Genomic DNA, 23929 nt, shown 5'->3' with positions numbered 1-23929 from the left:
TGAACAGTTGTCTGATTTTATAGTTGTAGAAACAGTGTGGGTAGTGGTGGGATAAGTGTGATAGGTGAGTGCTTTAGCTGCGTGCACACTTGATAACTCTGAACTGTTGTTGTATGCAGTGAAGCCAGGAATGATTTTTATGGATAGCAGCTGTACTGTAACTTCCTAGGAATCTAAAGATCAGAGCCTCTTTTGGGCAGCCTGTGAAGCCCCTATCAAATATTGTTTTATATGTGTTATTTTTAGATTGACTGGCAGAATAGGCTATCAGGTTTTGTATAGAGAAACCTTTCTTACTTTCAAAACAGCAGATACTGCAAAGGAAAACATTAATTTAACATGTAAATATGCACACAGTATCTTTAACACAGCATTTGAAAGATTTTAGTCTGGTTGTTTCTTTTGTGCCACCAGGTGGCATGGGACTACAGACTGTTTCTTGTTTTTTTTTCTTTTTTCATTCCTTTTTTTTTTTTTTTTTTTTTTTTTTTTCCCAGTGCTCCATCATCTGCATATTGATTTCTTCTTGTTTTCATTTCTTCAGTTTTATAAGTTTCTAGAATTTATCATTAAACTGTTGGGATTCTAGGATGTTGGTTCTGCATCTCAATTAGCTTAATCTGATTCTGTTGGCAAAATATCTTTTTGGTTTTTTGGGGAGCAATAGCTGTCTGCCTGTGTTGCATTTTAAAACCCCTTACTGTTGTCAGTATGTATCAATCTAAGAAACATAAACAACAAGTAGTGATCAGCACTTCACACAGCACATAAAATGCCGAGACAAACTAATAGGTTTAAAGAAATACTAAAACATATAATCTGAAAATTAAAAACACCTTCTAAAGAAACTAGTTGGCAACTCTTGGTAAGGTTTTTTGTTGTTGGTTTTTGGGGTTTTTGGGTTGTGCTTTTTTTTTTTTAAATTTCTGCAGGCTTCACAAAGTCAGTAGAATTTGAAAGAATGTATACATCCATTTAGAAAGGAGACCTAATCCTTTGCTACAATTGCTGAAAAGAAAAATGCAAATATTTCAAGTGTATTACTGTTGAAGGGAAAAAATGTATCACATCCAGATGTTGTTTCGAATTTTATACTATAGACCTAAGAAAGTAAGGCCATGGTGCTGAGAAAAAGTCATTAAAATCGTAAGTCACAGAGTAGCTGTCTGGTATTTGTGCTGAATGTAATTGTAAAATGCCTGAAACTGCAGCAGGTTTTGCTGTTATGACAGCTGCTTGCAAAAATATCTAGTCATACATTGTATGATTTGGGGTCTAATTTCAACTTTAGTAATAGAAAGTGACTGAATTTTTTCTTCTCTTGTCACTTCTTGTTACATTAAAGTCATTCTGAGGAAATAAAGAAATTACTGGTAATGATGAAATATCTCTAGGATCATATTAAATAATCTGGCCTTTTTGATTCTGTAAAATCTAACACATTCATACCTGATAAAAAGCATCCCACAAATAATTTGGAATCAGTGGCTAGTACATGAGAAGGTGGTGGCGTTTTGAGGCGTCTTATTAGGCTGTGCTTCCACCTGCATTTCAGCAGTACAGTGATTAGATGCTATTAAATTGCTTTGTGGGATCTGTCTCTTCCTTCCAAGTTGCCCTGGAAGATGTGTTGGCTTCTTTTAATTCACACTGGTGTTGTTCTGCAGCCTTCCTCTTGTGGAGCTCTCTAGAATATCTACAAAATCCAGTTGTTTGGCAGCTGGAGATGACCTTCTAATTGAAAATGCCATTAGTCTCTTTTACGGGTTTTTCTTGATTATTTTAATGGTCCAATTATACAGATTATTCCTACGATCAGGCAGTTAAGGGATCTCTTACTCTGATAAAGTTATTTTGTTGATTTCTCTCCAACTTTTACTGAAAATCAGAAAAGTGGTATTTATGGTATTATTTATATTAAATTATTATTATATATTATTAATATATTATTTCTTTATTGTTTATTGAAATATTTTACATGTACAGGAAAAACTTGAAATGTTTACAATATCCTCTTAATCCATCATGAAGTGAGTGACTTGTAAAAAATTGCTTTCTGTTTGATGTTCTGATAAATGAAAAGATCAGTCTTTTGAAAATGAAAGATGTGAAAAAAGTTGAATTAGATATAATTGCTACTTGACACTATAAGACTTTAAAGAGTATCTTTGTATCACTGATTAAATCTTGTGCTGTGAATTCAAGTGCATAGATAAAAAATGTATCATTTGCTATTTTCTCTTGTACTGAAAAGAGGAAGTTCCGTGTATTGGGTGAATTCCTTATTAGTTTGTCTTTATGTAAAATATAAAATAAAGATATATTTGAATTTTTATGTGATCACACACTGTTATAAAATTTTTGTTGTTACTTTTTGTTGGTTTTTTTTGGGTCTGTCAAGAATTTTTCTGAAAAATAATTAAACTTTACCTTTTTTCTTCCTCTCCCCTAGGGCCAGCTTTCAATATTGCAAGAAAAAATAGATCATTTAGAACGCCTGCTGGCAGAAAATAATGAGATTATTTCAAACATACGTGATTCTGTGATCAATCTGAGTGAATCAGTAAAGGATGGACAAAAAAATCCAGAGGCTATAAACTTCAGTCAAGGATCTCTTTCTGAGCTGTTCCCTTCTGCTTCAGTTCTGCTTGCAGTTGATTCTGAGGATTGTTTGTTTGCTTCAAAAAGTGGAAGTCACAGTTCAGGTGTACAGGTAAGCAGTATGCCTTTCTGATTCTGCTGGAGTTTAAGCTGTCACTATGTGTTTAATTCTGAAAATGTCAAGTTGCTGCTAAAAGCTTGGTACTAAGACATAATAGAATTGTTGAAGTGACTGCTGTGTTTAGCAGATGTTATGAAACCGTTCCTTTGTATCTTTTTTAAAAATTCTCTGGAAATTGAATAATGATTATGAAGAGTCAACATTTGAGAAAGCTTAAAAGTTTTTTAAAAGAAACCAAAGAAAACATGGTGTAGTTATTGTCCCATTAGTTCTTTGGAAACAATTTATTTGAAAATAGCTTTGAGTTTCTCCAAACTCTTCTAAGACCGATAAAAAATAAGTTGGAAATAGTGGGTAGTCTTGGTTTAAATAGATTTTACTTTTAGGGGCATATATCTAGATGAAGTTTGATGGGGACATAAAGAATGTTCAAGAATTAGTAATTTCAAAAAAAAACTTCACTCCTTTGTTCGCTTTTGAAAGACATTCCTGTACTTCAGCATTCCTGTGTGTCTCCAGTTTGTATAGATAAGATCAGAAAGGAGAAACATATACTATGTTGACTGGTTGGCATGACATGGGAGGTTGAAGTTTTTAAAGTCAAACACTTCAAGTTGAATTTATTTTGCTTTCTGGTGATGCTTGTGGGTTCATGGACTCTTATATATTCAGTTTTAATGGAGTGATTCAGGAGCACTGAGACTACTCTGTGAAGTTTGTGATCTGTACTGTTTTTGTGAGTCTTGTGGAAGTACTATAAATATTCATGGTACACTAAAGCAAAGATTAAATTTTGAAGTCCAGCTTTCTCATTTTAGAATTTAAAGCGTTTCTTCTGCAGGAGAAAGACAGTGGACTTCAAACAAATAAATACACATATTAGAACAATTAGTAACCTCTGATGTGTCATGCTTAATACCGTTGAACTCTTCAGGGATAGGCACTACCTTAATGTCTTTCATAGAGAAAGTAGACTTTTTAAAGGCAGTATCTGAACACCTCTTTTTTCTGTCTGATATGTATCAAGACTTCTGTGCAGGGAAGTGAAGCATCTGGACTTGCGGTTACAGGCTTTCATGTTAGGATTATAAACAGGTTATTCATCATACAGTCTGTTACCATGTTAGGTGATCTACTTTTTTATGTGCATTAAAAATAAGTTCTAGTGAATGAATTTTGAGATAACATATTTTGTCTTAAATTCTTGGGGGCATGTAACATTCTTCAGAATGTTACCCTCCATGAATGGAAGGTAAAAGATATTTTTTAAAATGGCTCTTTGCTTTTTCCTTCACATTTGCAGAACATACACCTCCTGTCACCCAATGCATCTACTAGCTACCTAATGGGAGGCTGTTGTAACTAAATTGCTTTTGGATAATTTTGTTTACTTTTAAGTACATTTGCATGTACATAAGTAGCAAACATTGTTCCTCTACGGTTCCCCCTTGTGCAGGAAGGGAGGGCTTTAATGTTTTCTGTGTCATTGCATTGCAGTGCACTCTCGGGTGCTCAGCAGGTTATTCACTGCCATCATTAAGTCACTTTAATAGTGCTTCTGTATACAGTTAGTTTCCCATCATGTGAATCTGAATTGCATTTCAGTTATGGAATCTAAGACCTTGACTTTAGCAGAATTCCTCTAGCACCACATTAATGAGCTGATCTAAATCACTGATCTAAATAGTAAAACTGAAAACAGTTTTACTATTTAATACTTTATCAACCCTGATGTATTCTGCATGCTCAGTTAATTTATCTGAAACATTTTCAATAAGTATTTTGAGCACTTTTTGAAAGAAATATGTGTTAATTGCTGCTGTTTGTAAACACTAACTTTAACCCAGAGATTTTTACATTGCTTTTCCCATGTTTGTCTCTCAGGTGGGTGTATAAGAGACTAGAAAGTACTAAGAGCTAATATAGGTGAGATTAAGTTGTTTGGATAAAAAAATAACTTTATGGATTGAAGGCAAAAGGGTCTTCATTGACTAAATCATGGAAGTTGGTTATAGTCTCAGATAATGGAGAAACCACTGTAAGAAAGTATTCAAATATGGATTAAAAAAAAACTTGTGATGGTACAGTGATAAATATTGCTAGATTTGCTACTCAAAGATGTGATTTCATAAAACAGAAAAACCAAGTTGCTAACAACATGAGATAAAAAGATTCTCAGATGAGACAGCTGAAGGATGTTTTTTTCATTGAGGAATTATAAATCAAGAAATTGTTTACTTGCTACTTGTGCTGTTTGTAAGTAGGCAGAAAACTGTAATAGAGCTGGAAACTGAAAATACAGCAGACTTGAGAATGCTATAATTTAAGTCAAGCAAAAGACTAATGTCTGCTTTTCTCCCAAAAAAATAAAGAATAGAGACAGGTAATAAACCCATAAAAATGAAGGTGACTGGATTAAATATGGATATGATCTAATGCTTTTTCAGTTTAGGGAAGAAGTATCTGGCATTTGTACTCAGAGAAGATGGAATTCTCAATAGCCATTGTGCTGGGCTGGAAGGTCTTTTAAATAATACAGTGAGGTGTCTTCTGTCTTGTCCATTTCAGCTACTGAAGCATCTAACATTAATATTACTCTTTTTGAAAATGACACATGAATCATTCTTTGCAAAGGTGGCTTGAAGAGATGCAATATAAGCTTTTATTTCTTCTGAGCAGTAGTTTAGTATGCACTGTTAGGACATTATGATGTTTTCATGAGATTTATATGATTTCAGCAGTTTGAGTCCTTCAGTATAGAGAAAGAATAAGCCCATGTAGAAAAAAGACAACTGATAATCTTCCCAGTGTTCTAATAATCTTATAGCAACATGGCTGTCTTCTGAAGCAGCCACAATGAAGACAGGCAGCATCCTTTTTGAATTTCTATGTGCCTACTGTTTTTACAAAGTCCTTTCTCACTGTATCAGTATTTTATAATTAGATGTGAATTTAAATATCTCCATGAAATTCTTCCTTTAACTTCTTTTGCTTTTTACTGACTGGCTTGGAATTTGTTCTTTATTTGCAATCATGTAACTTGTTTGAGTGATGATGCAATTTGTAATTAACCCTTTGCACAATTCCTACAGAGGATGGTGTTGTATGAAAGAGAAAAAAGATTCAACTTCTGTCTTTTAGATGTCTTGTCATAAGTGTAAAGATTTCAGCTTGGTCTGGCTTTAGCTGATTACAGTGGAAGTTTTTAATTTTTTTTTCCTTGAATTTTTTTTTTTTAAACTGCTTTTAATTAATCTTTGAATCACAAAATGACTGAATAGTTGAGGTTGCTAGGAAACTTTGGGTGTCATCTTGTCCAACCACCTGCTAAGGCAGGGCTACTAAGAGTCAGGTATCCAGAATCACGTCCAGGTGACTTTTCAATATCTCCAAGGATGCTGATTGCGCAGCCTGACTGGATAACCTGTACCAGTGCTTGGTCACCCTCACAGGGAAAAAGCTTTTCCTGATATTCAGGAGGAATCCAGTGTGTGCCCATCACCTCTGATCCTATCTCTGGGCTCCGCCTTCCCTGCACTCTGAGCCTTTGGTCTCCTGGGTGCTCTTTCTTACCATTCTTGAAGATAGAAGTGATGTTGCTTTTCTCCAGTCTTTGGGCACTTCTCCTAATCACCATGATCATTCAAAGCTTTTTAAGTGTGGCCTTTCAGTGACAACAGCCAGCACTCATGGCTGCATCCCACCAGGGCCCATGGATTGAGATGTGTCCAATTGGTTTAGATATTCCTTGACCTGTCCCTGTTTCAAGAAGGACATACTTCCTCAGACCAGTTCTGTCTCCCCTCAGCTCCTGAAGGTAAATCTTGCAGATAAGGACTGAGGCAAAGAAGGCATTCAGTACCTCAGTTTTCCCATGTTCTGTCGCTCTCCCTCATTCAGCAGACCCTGGCTCTCTTTTAGTCACCTGTCTGCTCACAGAAGTCCTTCTTGATGCCTTTGACATTCCTGGCTGGATTCAATGCCATTTGTCCTTTAGCTTTCCTAACATCTTCTCTGGGAGCTCAGAGAATATTTCTGTATTCCTCCCTGTATTAAATTTGGTTTTGCTGGGGGTGGGGACTGTATGCCCTCTTTGAGAAGTCACGGGAAGTTTCTCCCATGTCTGGATAGCCAGTGCCAAGTGGCTCCAAGATGTATCCACCTCTGGCCAAGGCTGGGCCAATCACATGGTAGTGATTGGGATAAATCTGGGATAACAGATTTAAGACGGGGGAAAAAAATGATACTGTATAGAAGTAATTGTGGCCAGAAAAGAGAGAGGAGAAGAGAGTATGTGAGAAGAACAGCTCTGCAGACACCTGGACCAGTGGAGAAGGAGGGGCAGGAGGTGCTCCAGGTGCTAGAGCTGAGATTTCCCTGCAGCCCATGGTGCAGCATGTGATGAAGCCCCTGTGCCCCTGCAGCCCATGGAGATCCCCCTGCAGTCTGTGCAGGACCCCGACTGGAGCAGGACGATGCCCAAGAAAGCTGTGATGCCGTGGGAGGCCCATGCTGGAAGAAGCTTCTGGCAGGACCTGAGGCCTGTGGAGAGAGGGGCCCACACTGGAGCAGGTTTCCTGGAAGGACTTGTGGCTGTGGGGAACCCAAACTGGAGCAGGCTGTTCCTGAAGCACTGCACCCTGTGCTGGAGCAGTTCATGAAGCACTGGAGCCTATGGGAAGGACTCGTGCTGGAGAGGTTCATGGGGGACTGTTTCCCATGGGAGAAGTTCCACGCTGTAGCAGGGGAAGGACTTTTCCCTGTGGAAAAAGTGGATGGAGAGACAACATGTGATGAACTCACCATAATCCCCCTTCTTCACCTCCCTGCACCTCTCAGGGGAGGTAGAGAATTGAGAATAAAGTTAATCCTGGGAAGCAGGGAAGGCTGGGGGAAGATGTTTTTAAAATTTGTTTTACTTTTCATTATCTTAATCTTCTTTTGATTAGTAATAAATTCAACTAATTTCCCCAAGTCAAGTCTGGTTTTCCCATGGTGATAATCAGTGAGTGATCTCTCCTTGCCTCTATCTCGACTTGTGAGCCTTTCACTGTATTTTCTCTCCCCTGCCTACTTGCAGGGGACACTGATAGAGGGCATTGGTGAGTACCTCAGATCCAGCTAGGGTCAGTCCACCACATTCCTGTTATCTGTCTCTCTCTTCACCCTTTGTCGGCTTCTTTTTTTGTGTCTGAGTTTTGACTGGAGGTCCTTGCTCATCCATGTAGGCCTCTTGACATTTTTGCCTGAATTCTTACTTGTTGGGGTGAACTTCAATTTGGAGGGCATGGTCCTTATTACCAGAGGAGATATTAACCAGTTTTCTTGGGTCCCTTTTCTATCCCAGGGCCTTATGCTGTGGGATTTTGCCAGCAAAATGTCCAGAGGCTGTGCTTCCTAAGTCCATGGATGTGATCTTGTATTTTGTCCCCCTCCCTGCTCTCAGGGTCCTGAACTCTACAGTCCTATGATCTGTATGGTTCTTATGGTCAGCCAGTGCTGCCATTGAGCTTCACAGCCCTAATGAGTCCCTTGCAGATGGCAAGTAAGAGGTCCAGCAGAGCACCTATCCTCACTGACCTCTCAGTCCCTTGGGTCAGGAATATACCACTGCTGTGCTCCAGGAACCTTCTGGATGACTTATGCCCAGCTGTGCTGCCTTGAGCACGTAACAGGGTCATGGAAATTCCCCATGGGGACCAGGCCCTGCAAATGTTTGTGGAGGGTCTCCTCCGCTTGTTATCCCTGATCAGATGGCCTGTTGCAGACATCCACTACACCCATAGTGGTCTGGTTTTTAGTCCTTGCCCATAAGTTCTCTATTGGCTTCTTACCCTTGGAATCGTTGGATCTAAGAAAATCAAGTGTGATTGTTAATATAGCAGTGCTGTGTTCATCACTAAACCATGTCCTTAACCTCCATATCCACATGATTTTCTGTACACTTCCAGGGATAGTGGTTCCACCCTTTCTGTGGGCAGTCTGTGTCAATGCTTGACTACTCTTTCCCTGAAGATTTTTTTCCTAATCTTCAGTCTAAATGTCCCATTGACACAGCTTGAGGCTTTTTCCTCTCGTCCTGTTGTTTGTTATGTGGGAACAGAGCCTGACCCCCACCTGCTACACCCTTTTGTCAAGAAGCTGTAAAGAGCAATAAGGACTCCCTGATCCTCCTTTACTCTAGGATGAACAGCCCCAGCTCCCTCAGGTGCTCCTCACTGGACTTGTGCTCCCGGCCCTTTCCCAACTCAGTTCCCTTCTCCAGACACACTCCAGCACCTCAATGTCCTTCTTGCAGTGAGGGACCCAAAAACTGGATGCAGGATTTGAGGTGCTTCATCAGTGCCCAGTACAGTGGGACAATCACTTCCCTGGTTGTGCTGGCCACATTGTCTCTGATACAAGCCAGGAAGCCTTCAGAGAGGCACCCCAGCATGCTAATTGCCCAGGAAGGATTTTGGGGATTTCTGTGTGTGCCTGGTAGGTACTTCCTTGCTTATCTACAAATGTTGGAGGTGATCCTGTTTTATTATTTCTTATACTGTATTTTTTTAAAAATCCTTCCACGTGACATCATTCCTGACCACTTCTCCCTCACCAGGCTGCTGTTGATTCTATCTCCTTTTATTCTTAGCCAGAACCTGTCCTCAATGGTTCAGCTGTCTTCCTGGCAAAGGTACCTCGGCTGCCCTTACTTGGATCTCATCTCTCCCAGGCAGACACAGATCTGAAAATAGGGTCAGAGAACCCCAAACACCAACTCTGAGGCCAGTTATTGATCTATATTAACAGTGTCCTCCTCTCACACTTTTACTCCCCTCAGATGTGGATAGAAGAGGACACCACCTGTGATCCTGTTTACCTACAGGATTCTGCAGTCAGTTTTGATGCAGTCTGCCTCTGGCAGTATCACTAATACCCACATGGAAGTACAAAAAGGGATAGTAGTCATTGAGCTGGACAAGCTTTGACAATTCCTCTACAATATCCAGGATTCAGGCCTTTGCAAGACAGCAAACATCCCTAGATGATGGGTCAGGTCATTGAAACAGTTATTTCAGCCAACTGTTGGTATGGATTCCAAGACTTATTTCCTGAAGTGCAGTTTCTGTCTCTTGAGCTCATAGGCATGTCAGTTTAGTTTGAAATAGCTGTAAAGCTGTAGATGTCAGGGAAAAAAATTATGAATCTTATGACTGTAAAAATTACAGTCAGAAAGTTACTTGTTAAATTTAGAGTTCATCCATAAGAAAAACTCACAGGAATCTGTGGAATCCCATGAATTACTACTTTTTAATCAAGTAATATTTTCATGGTTTAAATGTTCAAAGAGTTTATCAGTATTAAGGCCATTTAATGTTAACTGGCAAATTTACAGTGCATTCACTTTTTCTTCAGAACATTATGTTGCAGAGAAAAAATGTGGTTCTTCAAACTCAGATTTTAGAAAATAGCATATTTAGAAAATATGTAATAAAAATATATTATCTATTATATAATAGGTGTTGTTTATTCTTTATAAAGAATAAATTAATAATATAGGCTAATATAAATTAGCCTCAGTGTATTTAGAATATATGCTATTAGGCTAGCCAACTTCAGCATAACCCTTATTTGGGCCCTTCAAGCTGACAATACAGAATGCACAGATCTTCAAGTATTACACCGGTGTTTTCCACTAATCAGTATTGTCTAAAGTATTGGAAGCAATCCTGGGGTAGCAGTGATGTGACAAATTCATCACATACAGGCCACAGATGTCTGGTGTACAACTCTCATTGGTTGTAGATATCTAATGCACATTGCAGGCCCAGCTGAGGCTCTGCTAGATGTAGGATTACTGCATTGTATTCCCTTCTTACGTTGCTTAGTTTCCTTTATATCTTAAGCTAAAAGCCTGTGGTGGATTGACCTTTTCTGGCTGTCAGATTCCAACCCATCCAAGGTCAACCCACTGCTCTTCTTTTAAGCACCAAAATCTGAGTCTTGAGGATTAAGACAGGGAATGGTGATGGTCCAAACATGGACTGAACATTGCCAAAGTGAAATAACTGGGGATTCTTTTGTTGTTCTTATGAGGTGAAAGAACAAGGAGGGGAGATTCACCTTGTATGGGGGTGTGCGTCACACTGTATTAGGAACAGTGAAAGTGACAACACAGAGTCTCTAGCCTTAGTTGCAAAAGAGAGCCCTTTTTATTCTTCCAGATCTTCTTTTATAGACACTTTTGAGAAGGTCTGAAAAGGTGAAACTCTCACTTGTCATCAAACCAACACATCATTGGACAGTTAGGAACACCCCTTGACTGTTTCTTGCAAGTAGACAAGGAGACAACACCTGCAAAGATTGTTGTCCTTCTCTAAGGACTGTTTGGATTCCTCTTTATGATTTCTCAGGCCAGAGCGTGAAAGTTCTGTGACTTAGTTTCACACAGACACTGTGCTACCTGCCTGACTTCTTGCATTCAGCATCCATAGGTGTGTGTAAAAATTTCCACTTCCTCAGGATTTTTATGTCACTTTGATTTTAGTGTGGGAAATGGTGGGGACTTTTTTGTAAATGTAAGTGAAGTTTGTGAAGAATATGTGAGGAGTATATCTTTTATTGACTGCTCGTAAGTAAGTGTTTCACAGAGGTGAGGGTGGAATGCTCTGGGTGCAGATGTCCAGGTGCTGGCAGTGACAGTCTCCAGTATCTGGAGAGGAGAGGCCAGTCCTGCTTTGTGCCAGACAGCTTCAGACCCAGCTCAGGGCACAGCCTCCATCAGCAAAGCATGTAGTACCTCTGGCAGAATGGGTTTTGAGAAAGGGCAAAATGCTGCCTGACAGTGTGGTATAAGGCTAAAAAAGGGAGAGAAGCCATTCTGTGAGCACCATGGTCTTTGATGAAGGACGCACAGAAAGCATTCTAGTCAGTGGAGCAAGTTAGGAAGACCACAAGTGGAGCAAGTGTTTCCCTGAAACCTATGCAGGACCTCATGCTAGAGTAGGTAGATATTTTCAGGAGGAACTGGAGCCTGTGGGGATCCACACTGGAGGAGTTCTTGATGTGCTGTGGCTCGTGGCTGCCATGCTGGAGCAGGCAAAAAATGTGAGGAGAGAGTGTCAGAGGGCAAACATTATGGATTGATTTCTCACTATCCAATTCTATTTTAATTTGCAACAGATTAATTTAATGTTCCCAAAGTCAGGTTTGTTTTTTCTGTGATGAAAATTGATAAGTGTTCCCTGTTTTTATCTTCACCCATAATATTTATATTTCTCACTGTGTTCTGTACATGAGGAAAAATGAGAGATCAGCAGGCTGGAAGCCAAAGTCAACAATTGCAAGAACTTAATTTCTTTTGTCAGGTATTTGTTTCAGATGTTTGTAGTATTTTCTTAGTTTTCATAGCAGGACATAAAGCACCTTACCACTGGGAAGGTTTAGCTCTTGTGGTGTTGAAGTAGTAAATGACTGCTATAGGAGTCCTTTTTTCCTGTAGATTAATTGGTTTCTGTGGAAAGTTTGTCGGGTATACAATTGTATTCTAACATGGGTTTGGAACTGATTAAACTTTAGTTGTTAAACTAGAATGTCAGGAATTGCTTGTCTGATGTCAATATATGTTTGTATCTTGTTTTCTTTCTTAAGAGAAAACCAGAGCCTTAAAAAAAATAAATTCACTTGAATCTGATATTAGTAGACTCTCTTTGAAGCTGTATCGTGTTCCCTAAGTTTCATAGGAACTTGTTACGGTAAATCTAGAGTTGGTTTATTTCTCTGTAGCCTTTTTGTTTGCGTTGACAAGTGAAATATGTCCTTCCTTGTACAGTTGGTGTACTAGGCAACAGGAAATGTACAAGAAGCTTTGTTATAGCAATTGGCTATAGTTATCAACATTTTTTGTTGATAGCTTCTTTCAGTTCCTTTTTCTGAGTTTGATGTTTCCTCTACCTCTCTCATGCTGTCATTTCTTCTTGCTCAGTTTATTTTCTTAATTTCCTGCATTCTCCTGTTTAGTGTACTGTATTATTATTTTGTCTAATCTTCTTCATACCCTCCTGCCCAATGCCATAATTTGTAAGATGCCATAATTTTTTTGACTTAAGGGTCTTATACCTACTGTTCATCTAGTCAATGTCAGTTTCCTCAGAACAGAGACTGCCAAATGCTTCTCTTCCTGGCAGCTGTGTCTTGGGCTTCCTAGTGTGATTTGAAACTTGCCCACATTTGTCAGTTTTCTATTAATTTGGCATGTCATACCTCCCTCTGTAATGAACAAGCTGATCCATTTTAGGTGAAAACAGCTTTGATAGCAGAACTGTTTCTGCAAATTCATGTTTTATATTCCTTTAATTTTTCTTTTTTAGATGCTGGATGTCTATGACATTCTTCCTTTTGATAATCCAGATGGTGGCGTTTGGAAACAAGGATTTGATATCACATACAATGAAAATGAATGGGACAATGAACCACTTCAAGTTTTTGTTGTGCCTCACTCACATAATGATCCAGGTAAAATGTTAATTTTATTGATTTGAGGATCTAGAGGCTTTTGGATTAGGAAATGCATTGCCTTTTCTGTTAAGATTTGGGATTTTTTGAAGCATACCTAATATGCTAGATTTAAGTCTAGCAAGGCAATTAAGCAGATGTATGATCCAAGTGCCATTGACTTCCAATGACAACTTTTACGATACAAGTTGTATGTCTACTGAATTTATTAACTGGAGCAGAACTTCAGTGTTGAATAGGTAACCTATTCAGTTTATCCATTGCTGCATTAAATTCCATCAATTCTTATTTTGATTTTTGAACTGTCATAGATAATTAACCCTTAGTCTGTGCTAAAGAAATGTCCTTTTAGAAGATGTGACAATGGCAAATCTGAAGTTTTTGACACTTTTTTCTTATTTTGTGCACAGCCACAACCTATAGTAGGATAATGAAAAGTCTAGATTTAAACAGAAATCTAGGTATGCCTACATAATTTCATTTCCACCCAAGCTTACAGTGTAATAAACGAAATGGAGAAGTGTTCCTTTATTTTGGAATGAGTTTGTGGGAAAAATTTACCAGAAAGCAAATTATACTGCTACGCTGTGGTCCTGGTACATGTACACTGACCATGAGAGGCTGATAGCACTGGTTGTTACCACAGAAACACACAATTTAAGTGATACTAAATTTTATTACTGTATAACTCTCTAAAATTTAATTTGTTGTATGAAGTACTGTGTATCTGAGTGAAGGTATAGTAGTTTGAAAATAAATGGCTTTTATTTGCATGTATATAGCATTTTCAAAGAAAATGAATGCTGGAATGTGGAATTACTATATTGTCCAGTTATGACAGGTAAATAAATACAGCATAGATATGATAAAAATATTCAGAGAAAATAATCAGAGTGTAAACCTAGATCTACCTATCTATTGAGCTGTCTTTGAACCTGTGTCCATTTATTTCCTCTCTGGCTGTAGTTCTCCTAAAAACTTCCCCAGAAAAAAGCAACTCTGTACAGGCACATAATGAATCAAAGCAATCCTAAAGCAATCCTAAATCTCTTGGGCCTCCTAGAACAGGATGTGGGGTTTACCTGTCCCCCTTTTTTCTGCTGAAGCTGTTGGAATCATATCCTAAGTACAGGACTGTTGGTAGTCCACTAGATGCCAGTTGCCTGGTGTCACTTCTGTCCTCCTAGAATGTTTTTATCTGATTTAAACAAACACCCTGTGCACATTCAGGCTGAGGTAACTTCTTAAGATCATGAGGCTTAGGAGCTGCAAGGGAGTATCCTGAGGTAAGCTGTGAAGAGATTTGCAGATAACTTCACCAGTGTCTATTCAAATCATGAGGTTTAGTAGGGGCTCACTGTTCTGACACTATAATTTTTTTAGATTATTTTAAAATTTTATTTATTTATCTAAATTTCTACTGATACATTTTCTGCAGGTTCTAGTAATTTAATTTTGGTTTTATTTTATTTTTATATCTTCTGTTTTCTCTTCCAGTTTTTTTGTCTCATTTCATCAGAGCAGGTTGGGGAAAGGGAGTCGCTGCATGGGGCTTTATTTCCAGCTGGACTTAAACCACAACAACAGGCAACACCTTTTGTGTATGAGAAGCTTTGGCATTGGGTGCTTTAATAGGATTTGGTTCACACTGTAGCACCAGTTCTGTTTATGAAAAATGGCCCACTGAGCCTTTGTTCTACAGATTCTGAGAACTTCAAGTTCTCTGAGTTTACTGAACCACTTCTCATATTGCTCTACAAGGAAATCCAGACAGATTGGTTAAGGACCATTGCCAGTTGTATGAGTTTCAACATGGTAAAATGCTGGGTCCTACCCTTAGGTCACAAGAACCCCTGCAGTGCTTACAGGCTTGGAAAGAGTGGCTGGAAAGCTGCCCAATGATCTTAGTAACTGGGAAAAGCACCCAGGGGTGCCGCTGAACAGCAGCTGAACGTGAGCCAGCTGTGCCCAGGTGGCCAAGAAGGCCTGGGGCATGCTGGCCATGTGTGAGCAATAGTGGGGCGGCAGGAGCAGGGCAGTGAGCATCCCCCTGTGCTGGGCAGCGCCGCGGCCGCAGCTGGAGTGCTGTGTCCAGTCCTGGGCCCCTGAGATCAGAAAGTCATTGAGGGGCTGGAGCGTGTCCAGAGAAGGGAATGGAGCTGGTGAAGGGTCTGGAGCACAAGTCTGATGCGGAATCTGAGCGTATTTAGCCTGGAGCAAAAGAGACTCAGGGGGATCCTTGTTACTACCACTACCTGAGAGGAGGTTATAGTCAGGTGGGGATCGGGCTCTTCCATGTAGCAAGTTTCAGTACAAGAGGAAACTCTGCCTCAAGTTATGCCCAGGGCAGGTTTAGATGGGCTATTAGGAAAAGTTTTTTCTGTTAAAGGGTGCTTGAACATTGCAATGGGCTGCCTAGAGAAGTACCATTTCTGCAAGTGTTCATAAAAGCAGGTGGATTTGGGCACTTAGGGACATGGTTTAGTGGTGAACACAGTGGTGCTGGATTAATGATTGGACTTGATTTTCTTAGACGCCTTCTCTGACCCAAATGATTCTGTGATTATTTGGGTAGAGACTACCATATGTCACTGCAAACTATATTCCTCCTCACTGTATTCCAAGGAGGCTGTGCAGTCTGGAGGCTGTTGTTGGCTCAGCTGGACACTAGCAAAGGCCATTAATAGCAGGCTATGCAGAAATTCATCAGAGCCCCTAGATTTTTAGATGCATGTCTTTTGATACTAGGGGACTGAATAGCTCTGTGCTGCTTCTATACAAAGGGTCCCCAAAATAGTGGATGGTGGCCACATCTTGTCACAGTCTGGTTGACCCCATCCTGACTCGGGGTTGGCAGTTTTGTCGCAGTCCGGAGATAAGGCTAGGTCACCGGCTTGACCAAGACAACCATTGCCAGGGGTCCGCTGTGGCTACTGGTGAAGTAAAAGGAATGGATACAACTGTGGTTTTCTGAAAAGCAATTTAATAAAGTCAATAAAAGCAGTAGCCCCAGGGGGCAAAACTCTGGGGCGGGCAGCCAACAGAAGACCAATATTACAGGGAACAGAACATTATATAACCTTGGTAACAGGGCAAAGAACTTGTGAACAACAATGTAACCATGTACAGAAAAGCAACTAATTAATCATTAACACATAACCTTATATAGAAATTATGATGTAACCCATATTAACATAACTAAACCATAATCCTATGCTTCTCCCCATAACTTATCTAGATGTTCTCCTCCTTAGCTCTCCACTTCTCAAGGCCTTAAGTTGATGCAGTCTGCGTGGTCAGTCAGGGCCCACTCACTGTGAGTCACTGCCTGACCAACTCCCACAATATTTCTTCTCATTCTCCAAATAAGGATGAGAGTTACTAAGATCATTCAGTGAAAAATGCCTTGAACTTTACTATATATTTACCATGATGCTTGAAATATGATACTACCTTTTGGAAAGTCAGAGAATAACAAGGTTTTTCTCTAGATCTGAAGACCCTCTCTGTGGCATGCTTCTTGGTTCTTGGCCTGTGTTTAAAAAGCACAACAAAAAACCCAAGAAAACCCACAAGCACACAAGTAAAATCTTCCAAACTGCCAGCAACAACAAACCAAAAGCTGTGTTCCAGGTGAAAAACAACTACACCACCTAAAGCATCAGCCAAATGCACCTGAAGCATCAGCCACCCTCTTAAAAAATGCAACCAAAACCACCCATCCTCCCAACCCCCCACCCAAGGAGTTTGTGAGTAACTAAAATTATGAAACCTGTAAGACAGATAAAGTCTAAATACTGCTCCATAACCAGAAGTAGCTTTACCAATATCTTTTCCTGTTTAACTTCTTGTGTTATCAATCATGGAATTTCCTCTTTACTTAGGAGATATGTTAGCCATGTGTTTATTTTTTAATTTTACATATGAGTGAGGCCTCTTGGTATACCTGGGAGTTCCAATTAAGGAACTTTAATCTGATTCTATTTTGCCCTTTCCAGCACTGCTCTGGCCCTCTTCTGAACATGGATGTAGGCCATAGTGAGCATAGCTTCAGAGATGGATTTTTACAGGCATTTATTACATTTGTCTTGGAGGGAGTCATAAATTAGATCTACAGTAAGGTGCTTATTCTTTTATCTCTGAGAGAAGTTCTCTCTGTGACTGTCCCTTCAATGACAAGGTTTGAAAAATTCTATGAAGTTATGAGAGCTACTTTTTTTCCTGAATTATGTTCACGAAGCCTTGCTTGAAGTCTTAATGCTATTGTCATTCACTTTTGAAAGGTGATTTTCTTGCTGGTATCTGGTTTTTGTTCCTTAGTCTTCACTCTTAGAATGTAAATTCTTCATGCCTTTACAATAAAATCATGTCTGGCTTTCACCAGCAGCAACTAAAATGAAGAAATCTGTATCTCCTCTTGCATACAATCTAAATATCTCTCAGATTTTTCAAGCTTCTCAGTTGATATTCAGTAGACATAAACTGAGATAGGACCCTGGGAAAAGTAAACAGTTCCTTCACCAAGGGTGATTATGTGAGACTGGTTATTGTTTGCTTTCGCAAAGGGTGTTACGGAAATCTCATGGCTTGATACTACTTTTTAAGGACATTCCTGTGGAATTTTTTGCAGTATGAAATTGCATATTAACAAGCACTTGAAAGAAGGAAAATATATCTATAACATCTGGAATCTCTTGTCACTGTTGGCTTACTGTGGCTCTGAGTCCGGTCTGGCTGGGTGAGCGTGGCAAAATAGAGGGATGAGAATGATGGAGTTACCTGAAAAATAAAACTTCAGCGATGGTAAAATAACAAACTGCAGAAACTGCACATTCTGGGGGCAAACTCCAAAGACCAAGGGGTGTGGTGAACTTAATATATAGCGGTAGATGGGAACAGGGGTCAAATTGCAAACACAGACCAGGGACATTATGTGATAGATCCTGAACCAACTGAGAGCCAGAACCAGAAACATGGCCTGTTATGGAATGATCCCAGTATCATCCTAGTTTCCATCCTTTCTGTATCCTGCCTCCCAGGTCTCAGGTTTATGCCTTCTGTACACCCAAGCTAAGCCACTATCCATCCCAGCCAGTTCAGTTCCTCTATTACCTTATTCCCACAGAGAACCAAAAGCATTGTGCAAAGGAGATACCTTCTCAAAAAAAAAAAAAAAAGCTTAAGTCATCATGAATGTACGGTGTAACAATTTATGTGAAAGATATTTATCAAGAAATGCGGTCAATAAAGGTAGAACTATATTAGTCGCAGAAGCTGTAAATTTTCATTAGATTTTATGTTTTCTCATCTGATGCTACTTTAACTTTTCATATAACCAGTTATGCTAGTGAGAATGTGTAGATCAAAGGCAAAGAAAAGGCCTTGAAACAACCTTGTCTAGGGGGTGGCATCCCTGCCCATGGTGTGGGGCTAGAAACTGCATGTTTCTTTCCAGTCCAAGTCACTCTGTGAATCTGTTAGACACAATCAGTAGGGAAGGTTGTGGGTTTAGGTTCCACCTTTTTTGGACGGATGACTGAATGTGCTGGTGCTCTGAAGCACTTCATGATGTTAAATCTGGGTTAACTGCTTCTGTGTGAATTTAACCATGACCTGCAAGCTTGGGGTCTTTTGTGCTTCTCTCTGTGTTTACATATTTTGAGAAGTAAGTGTTGAGAGGGGGTCCCCTTCAGACTTTCGATCAGTGTGGCACAATTGTCTTTAGTTGCTGGCAGTTGATAGAGATTTGAACACCTCAGTAGCATGTCTGATTTTGGGAGGACTCACCCAGTACAGATTAATCTTAAACCATGGAGAGAAGTTTGGTTGTTGTGTGAGATTATAGCTATCACAGATAGATGGCAATTCTGTCAGGAGTAGAGTAAGGAGAGAGCATATGACCTGCTGTGTCAGTTTGTGGTGGCTCACACCTGCTTGGTTTTTGTGGTTTTTGTGGCTGCCTGGAGTGGAGGAGGCAGCTGAAATGCAGAGGGGAGAGCTCTGCTCAGGGATGGCAAGATTGTGAACCAGCACAGATGGACTTGTAAGATGAGGTTTAGATATGACCAGAGGTATGGAAAGACACTTCTAACATCTATTGATCTGTAATAATTTTAATAATGACTTATTAAATTATTTAAAAATTGAGACCTGTGAGCTTTCTAAAATATGTATGTACCAGATATGAGTATTTCATTGCTGAATGTGATTGTTAAAGATCTAGTATAAGCAGTACTTAAGTGGAATTGAAAGTGACTGAAGTAGATTTTTCTGTTGCTTCTCCACCCATATGCAAGTATATGGGCACACAGGTCAGAACTAAAGACTGCTTTTAAACACTTCATTAATTATCTATAACACTGATAACTTTGCCTCGCTACCACTCACGTTAATCACCTTCTATTATTTAAGACAGTCTCCGCTTCTCAGGAGGAAATCTGTATAGACCTAAGTCAGTGTTAACACATGAGAAAACTTGACTTAAATTTGATGCTGTTAATACACCATGGATTTTCATGTACAGTTTCTGTTGACCATGTCTGGATATGTGTTTCTGGTGACTTCTTAGTTTTCCTTACATATTTGGAACACATATTGCTTAAAATGTTGTCTAACCCACCAAAATACAAGAAATGGGCAGCTCACAAGTGTTTTTTGGTGTGCTGAATGAAGCAATTTTATACCTTCTTATTTCACAATATTTCTATGTTTGCAGAAGAAGTGCAGTTCCTTTGAAAATTGACAGGACTGAAAGGATACTTTTGACTGTTCATCAGTAGAAATTTCCTTTCCATCTTAGCTATGATGACAGCAAACTTGATATGTACAAAAGCAGAAGTAGATCTAGCATAGGACTTAAAATGTAAGAAATCTAATTATAATTTTGGTAGTACCTCACAGATCGTGGTAGATTTTACTTTTTGTGAAATGTTCAATCATTTGAGTTTTTAATTATGCTTATGAAATTAAGCCTGATAAATCAAATGGTTCTTGTTTTACCTTGAGCAGAGATCTTTTACAAGTTAAGGTATGCTGTTGGAAAAGTAAATACACTGCCATACTTGTTTAATTTCAGCGTATCTTCTTCTAGATAAATCATTATATTTTGGTACCTATTTTGCAGGAACAAGTAGCTCATCTATCTAATTACTTTTGAATCAGAATGAATGCTTTAGCACTGGAATGTTTCAGGGAACTTTCTTTCTCTGATTTGACTATGTGAAACAGAAAAATGAGAAACAATCTTATACAGCTTTTAGTTTTAATTTGAACTTGACTTACCTTCAGGTTTTTCAAATTTGTTTCATTGTCTTGTCTGTAAGTCATTCATCTTTGTTGAAAAGATACTTTTTGGTGAAATTAGCACCAAAGTGTTATGTCAGAAACATCCATAAAATATTAACTTGCTTGTCTGTTCTGTATTTTACATCATAGAATGATGATGCAGTGCTTCTAAATTTAAAAAAAAAATATGTGTGTATTCTCTAATTTAAAATAAGGTGTTTTTAAAAATGTTGAACCTACAAAGGAGCTAAGGCCAAATTATTTCCATGTGTAATGATACTTTCTAAAATGTAAATTAAAACTTAGCTTTCAGATTTATTTCTAGCATTTGCCTTATTGTCATTGCCTGTGTATGATCAATTAAAGACACATGCTCACCATGCTTAAGTTCTTTAGAGCTCTTCTTTTAGAGGATAGAAGTCATGGGTACATGTAATTTTTTTTGTTAGTTTGGGTTTTTTATTGTTGTTTTTTTGGTTTGGATTTTTGAGGGGTTTTTGTTTTATGAAAACCTTTTACTGCTGCATTATGTGGAGCTTGGATGTAATTAAGAACAAGGACATCCTTGCAGTTTATGATACATTTTTACTTCCTCAACTATCAAAACAATCACTTAACTGTGTCTTCTCACATGTACTAGTTAGTAGAGAATCAAACATAAATGTAAAAAAAAAAAAAAATTTAAAAATTACTGATAATTTTTACTAACTTGGGTGTGCACTTCAAAGACCAAGAACAGAAGTTCCACTAATATGTTTGCAAAGAGAATGCTTTTATTTTTCTGGAAAGCTGTATAGTGCTAGCTGAAATTTAATGGTTTTATTTAATACTAGCATAAAATTAATAAATTACTCAAGTTTCTTGTGTTGCAAGAAGTTTCACTGATGTGTAAATTTTAGACTCAGTGAAATTAATTATGATCTCCTGAAAAGTAAATCAGAGATGCAAACTTCTATAAAAAATGCATTAATCTAGTATATACTGGCATAATATTTCAGAAATTCATGAGGTCTGCTTCTTCATTAAAAGAGGCTTCATCAGAAACAAGAAATATTTTTAAAGGCACCTTTCCCCTTAAACATTGGAGGGTGTCTTGTGGAAGTAAGCAATTGAAAATCCTGCTTTGTTTTATTTGAATGGTTAATTTTGAACCAAGAGACAAAAAAATGCAAATGTAAAAACCAGGTATATGTAAGCAGTACCTAAACACTTTTGCTAGAAATAGATTTGTGATTCTCGCCATGGTCAAATTGTTAAGTGCTTTTGCTTAATAAAGTTACATTTTGAATAATGCTAATTTGTCAACTTCTGTTCTGATTTTGTCCTGAAAGTTTCCCTTTATATCTACATCTGTGTCAACACAAGACTGCCTTTCTCTAATGCAAGGAACAGGTAGAGCTTCAAGAAAGAATTTGAAGGTGTAGGCAGGAATAGTGGCAAACTAGTTAATTAAATGTTTCCAGATTTTTTGCAGAGCAATGAGTTGTGTTGACATTCATACATGACTCTTGGAGTCTGCTGTCGAGCCAAGTAAATTTACATTACAGTGGGGAAAAAAATCAATGATACAAACAGCTGCAAAATGATGATAAATCTTGTGGAAGTAGGGGGAGATAGCAAGTTTACACACTTTTGAGGACAAGCATGAGAGAGAGAATCAAAAGGCAAACAGCTCAGTAGTGTGTACCCTCAGTTGTTATCACATGGGCTGGCAGAAAATGGAACTATCTGGCAAAGCCCTCAATATGCATTAAGTCAAGTCTAGCATAATAATATCAAAGACAGTACTATTTTTTCTCTTATTTACAGGTTTGTTAAACATTGGAATGGTGGAGTCACCATCCCTGGAGGTGTTAAAGGAAAAACTGCATGTGGCACTCAGTGTCATGGTATGATTTATAAGGTGGTGGTTTGTCAGAGGTTGGACTGATAATTTCAGTGGTCTTTTACAACCTCAGTGATTCTGTGATCCTGTGATTTTCATGTTGACAAAGGGATTTATGCACATTTAAACTGCCAAGTGTGATTTTGCTGTTAATATCATATTTAATCTTGTAATTGCATCTTCAAACTATTCTAATTTTTCCATGTGTAAACTGTCTTTGTATTGAAAGTTTCCCATTCAAAATGCACGGGTAGACCTTTTCTTTCAGCCTACTAACAAATTCTTAGTTTGTGGATAAGCACAAGAATGAACTTGAGTTGTAGATTCTTATGTTGTATTAGGGACTGAGGTGTGAAATGATACTCCATGCAAAATTTAAGAGTCTCTGTAAGTCATTTGGTTTAGAGCACCACACTTTAGGAAGGATGTGAAGATGCTGGGATGCACCCAGAGGAGGGCAGTGGAGCTGGTGGAAGGGCTGGAAGGGCTGTCCTGTGAGGGGCAGATGAGGAGTCTGGGTCTGTCCAGTTTGGAGAAAAGGAGGCTGAGGGGTGACCTCACTGCTGTCTGCAGCTTCCTGGGGAGTTTGTTTCAGAGGCAGTTGGATAATACTCTTAACATTTTTTTGGTAAACCCAGAAGTGGTCAGGCAGTTGGACTAGATGATCATTACAGGCACTTTTCAATACAAAATATTCTGTTCAATTAATAAATAAATAGATGTATTGTAATTGCATTTCAGAGGGCTTTCTGTTTGCTTTCAGCTAAATTTATAAACATCTGTAAAGATTTCCTAGGATTCTCTGGAGTGTATTCAGTTCAGTGTGTTAACCATGTTACAATCTTCCTTAGCTTAATAAATTGAGTATGTTAAAACAAAACAATCTTTCATTATAACACAGTTCTTCCTACATTGTACTATATTCATTTGTCACCTACTTTGACATTTCACTCGGTGTTTTAGTTAGGCTGGTGTGTTAGCATTTTAAAGAATGATTCAGAAAGATAATTTAGTGTAAATTTGCTTTTATTGCTTCAATATAAAAATATTTTTAAATGGTTTATTATGTTGATATATTTCTGTACAGGAAAATCATAGGATGGTTTTAATTTATCCTCCTTTAGTTGTGTGCTAGGATGATACCTCTCTTGCCGAAGAAATTTCTAATATAAAGCTATAAACTGGTAGTCTAATACATGGATATTTTAAATGTAATTATCAGTAACATATTCCTTTCATTTGTTGAAAAGTAAATGAGAATTGAGAAAGAATAATTTGTTATGTGATCTCAATTCTTTGAGTGGAACCGTCTATTAGAAAAAAAACCCAGACTGAAATGGGAAGAGGTCAGAAAAAAATTTGATTACAAATTCAGATTGCTCATCACATTTTTTTTCAGTCTGTATTGCATAGTAGTAATTCACTGTCAACTGTTTTTTTGTGTTAAGCTATTTCTATTCCTCTAAAGAATGTTTTAATTTTACACTTTAAGCCCTCATATTAACTACCTTGACAAAATGCTTTTTTCTCCTTTAAGACAG

At 38.3% G+C, this 23929-nt stretch overlaps 1 protein-coding gene across 2 annotated transcripts in view; it reads left to right on the top strand.

Moving 5' to 3' along the window:
- The window catches only part of MAN2A1 (mannosidase alpha class 2A member 1), a 118478-nt gene that overhangs the window by 10072 nt on the left and 84477 nt on the right, over window positions 1–23929 (top strand). For both annotated transcript variants that reach the window (XR_015280196.1, XM_086867307.1), the window contains exons 2-3: window positions 2453–2713; window positions 13075–13219. Coding sequence is in view for 1 of the 2 variants with exons in the window: in XM_086867307.1 (XP_086723433.1) it covers window positions 2453–2713; window positions 13075–13219 (406 nt within the window). In the remaining variant the exon portion in view is untranslated. The remainder of the gene's footprint in view (window positions 1–2452; window positions 2714–13074; window positions 13220–23929) is intronic.

The sequence above is a fragment of the Cyanistes caeruleus genome, chromosome Z (assembly GCF_971803275.1).
Source record: "Cyanistes caeruleus chromosome Z, bCyaCae1.hap1.1, whole genome shotgun sequence".
NCBI lineage: Eukaryota > Metazoa > Chordata > Aves > Passeriformes > Paridae > Cyanistes > Cyanistes caeruleus.
This window is presented reverse-complemented; position numbering and strand designations above follow the sequence as displayed.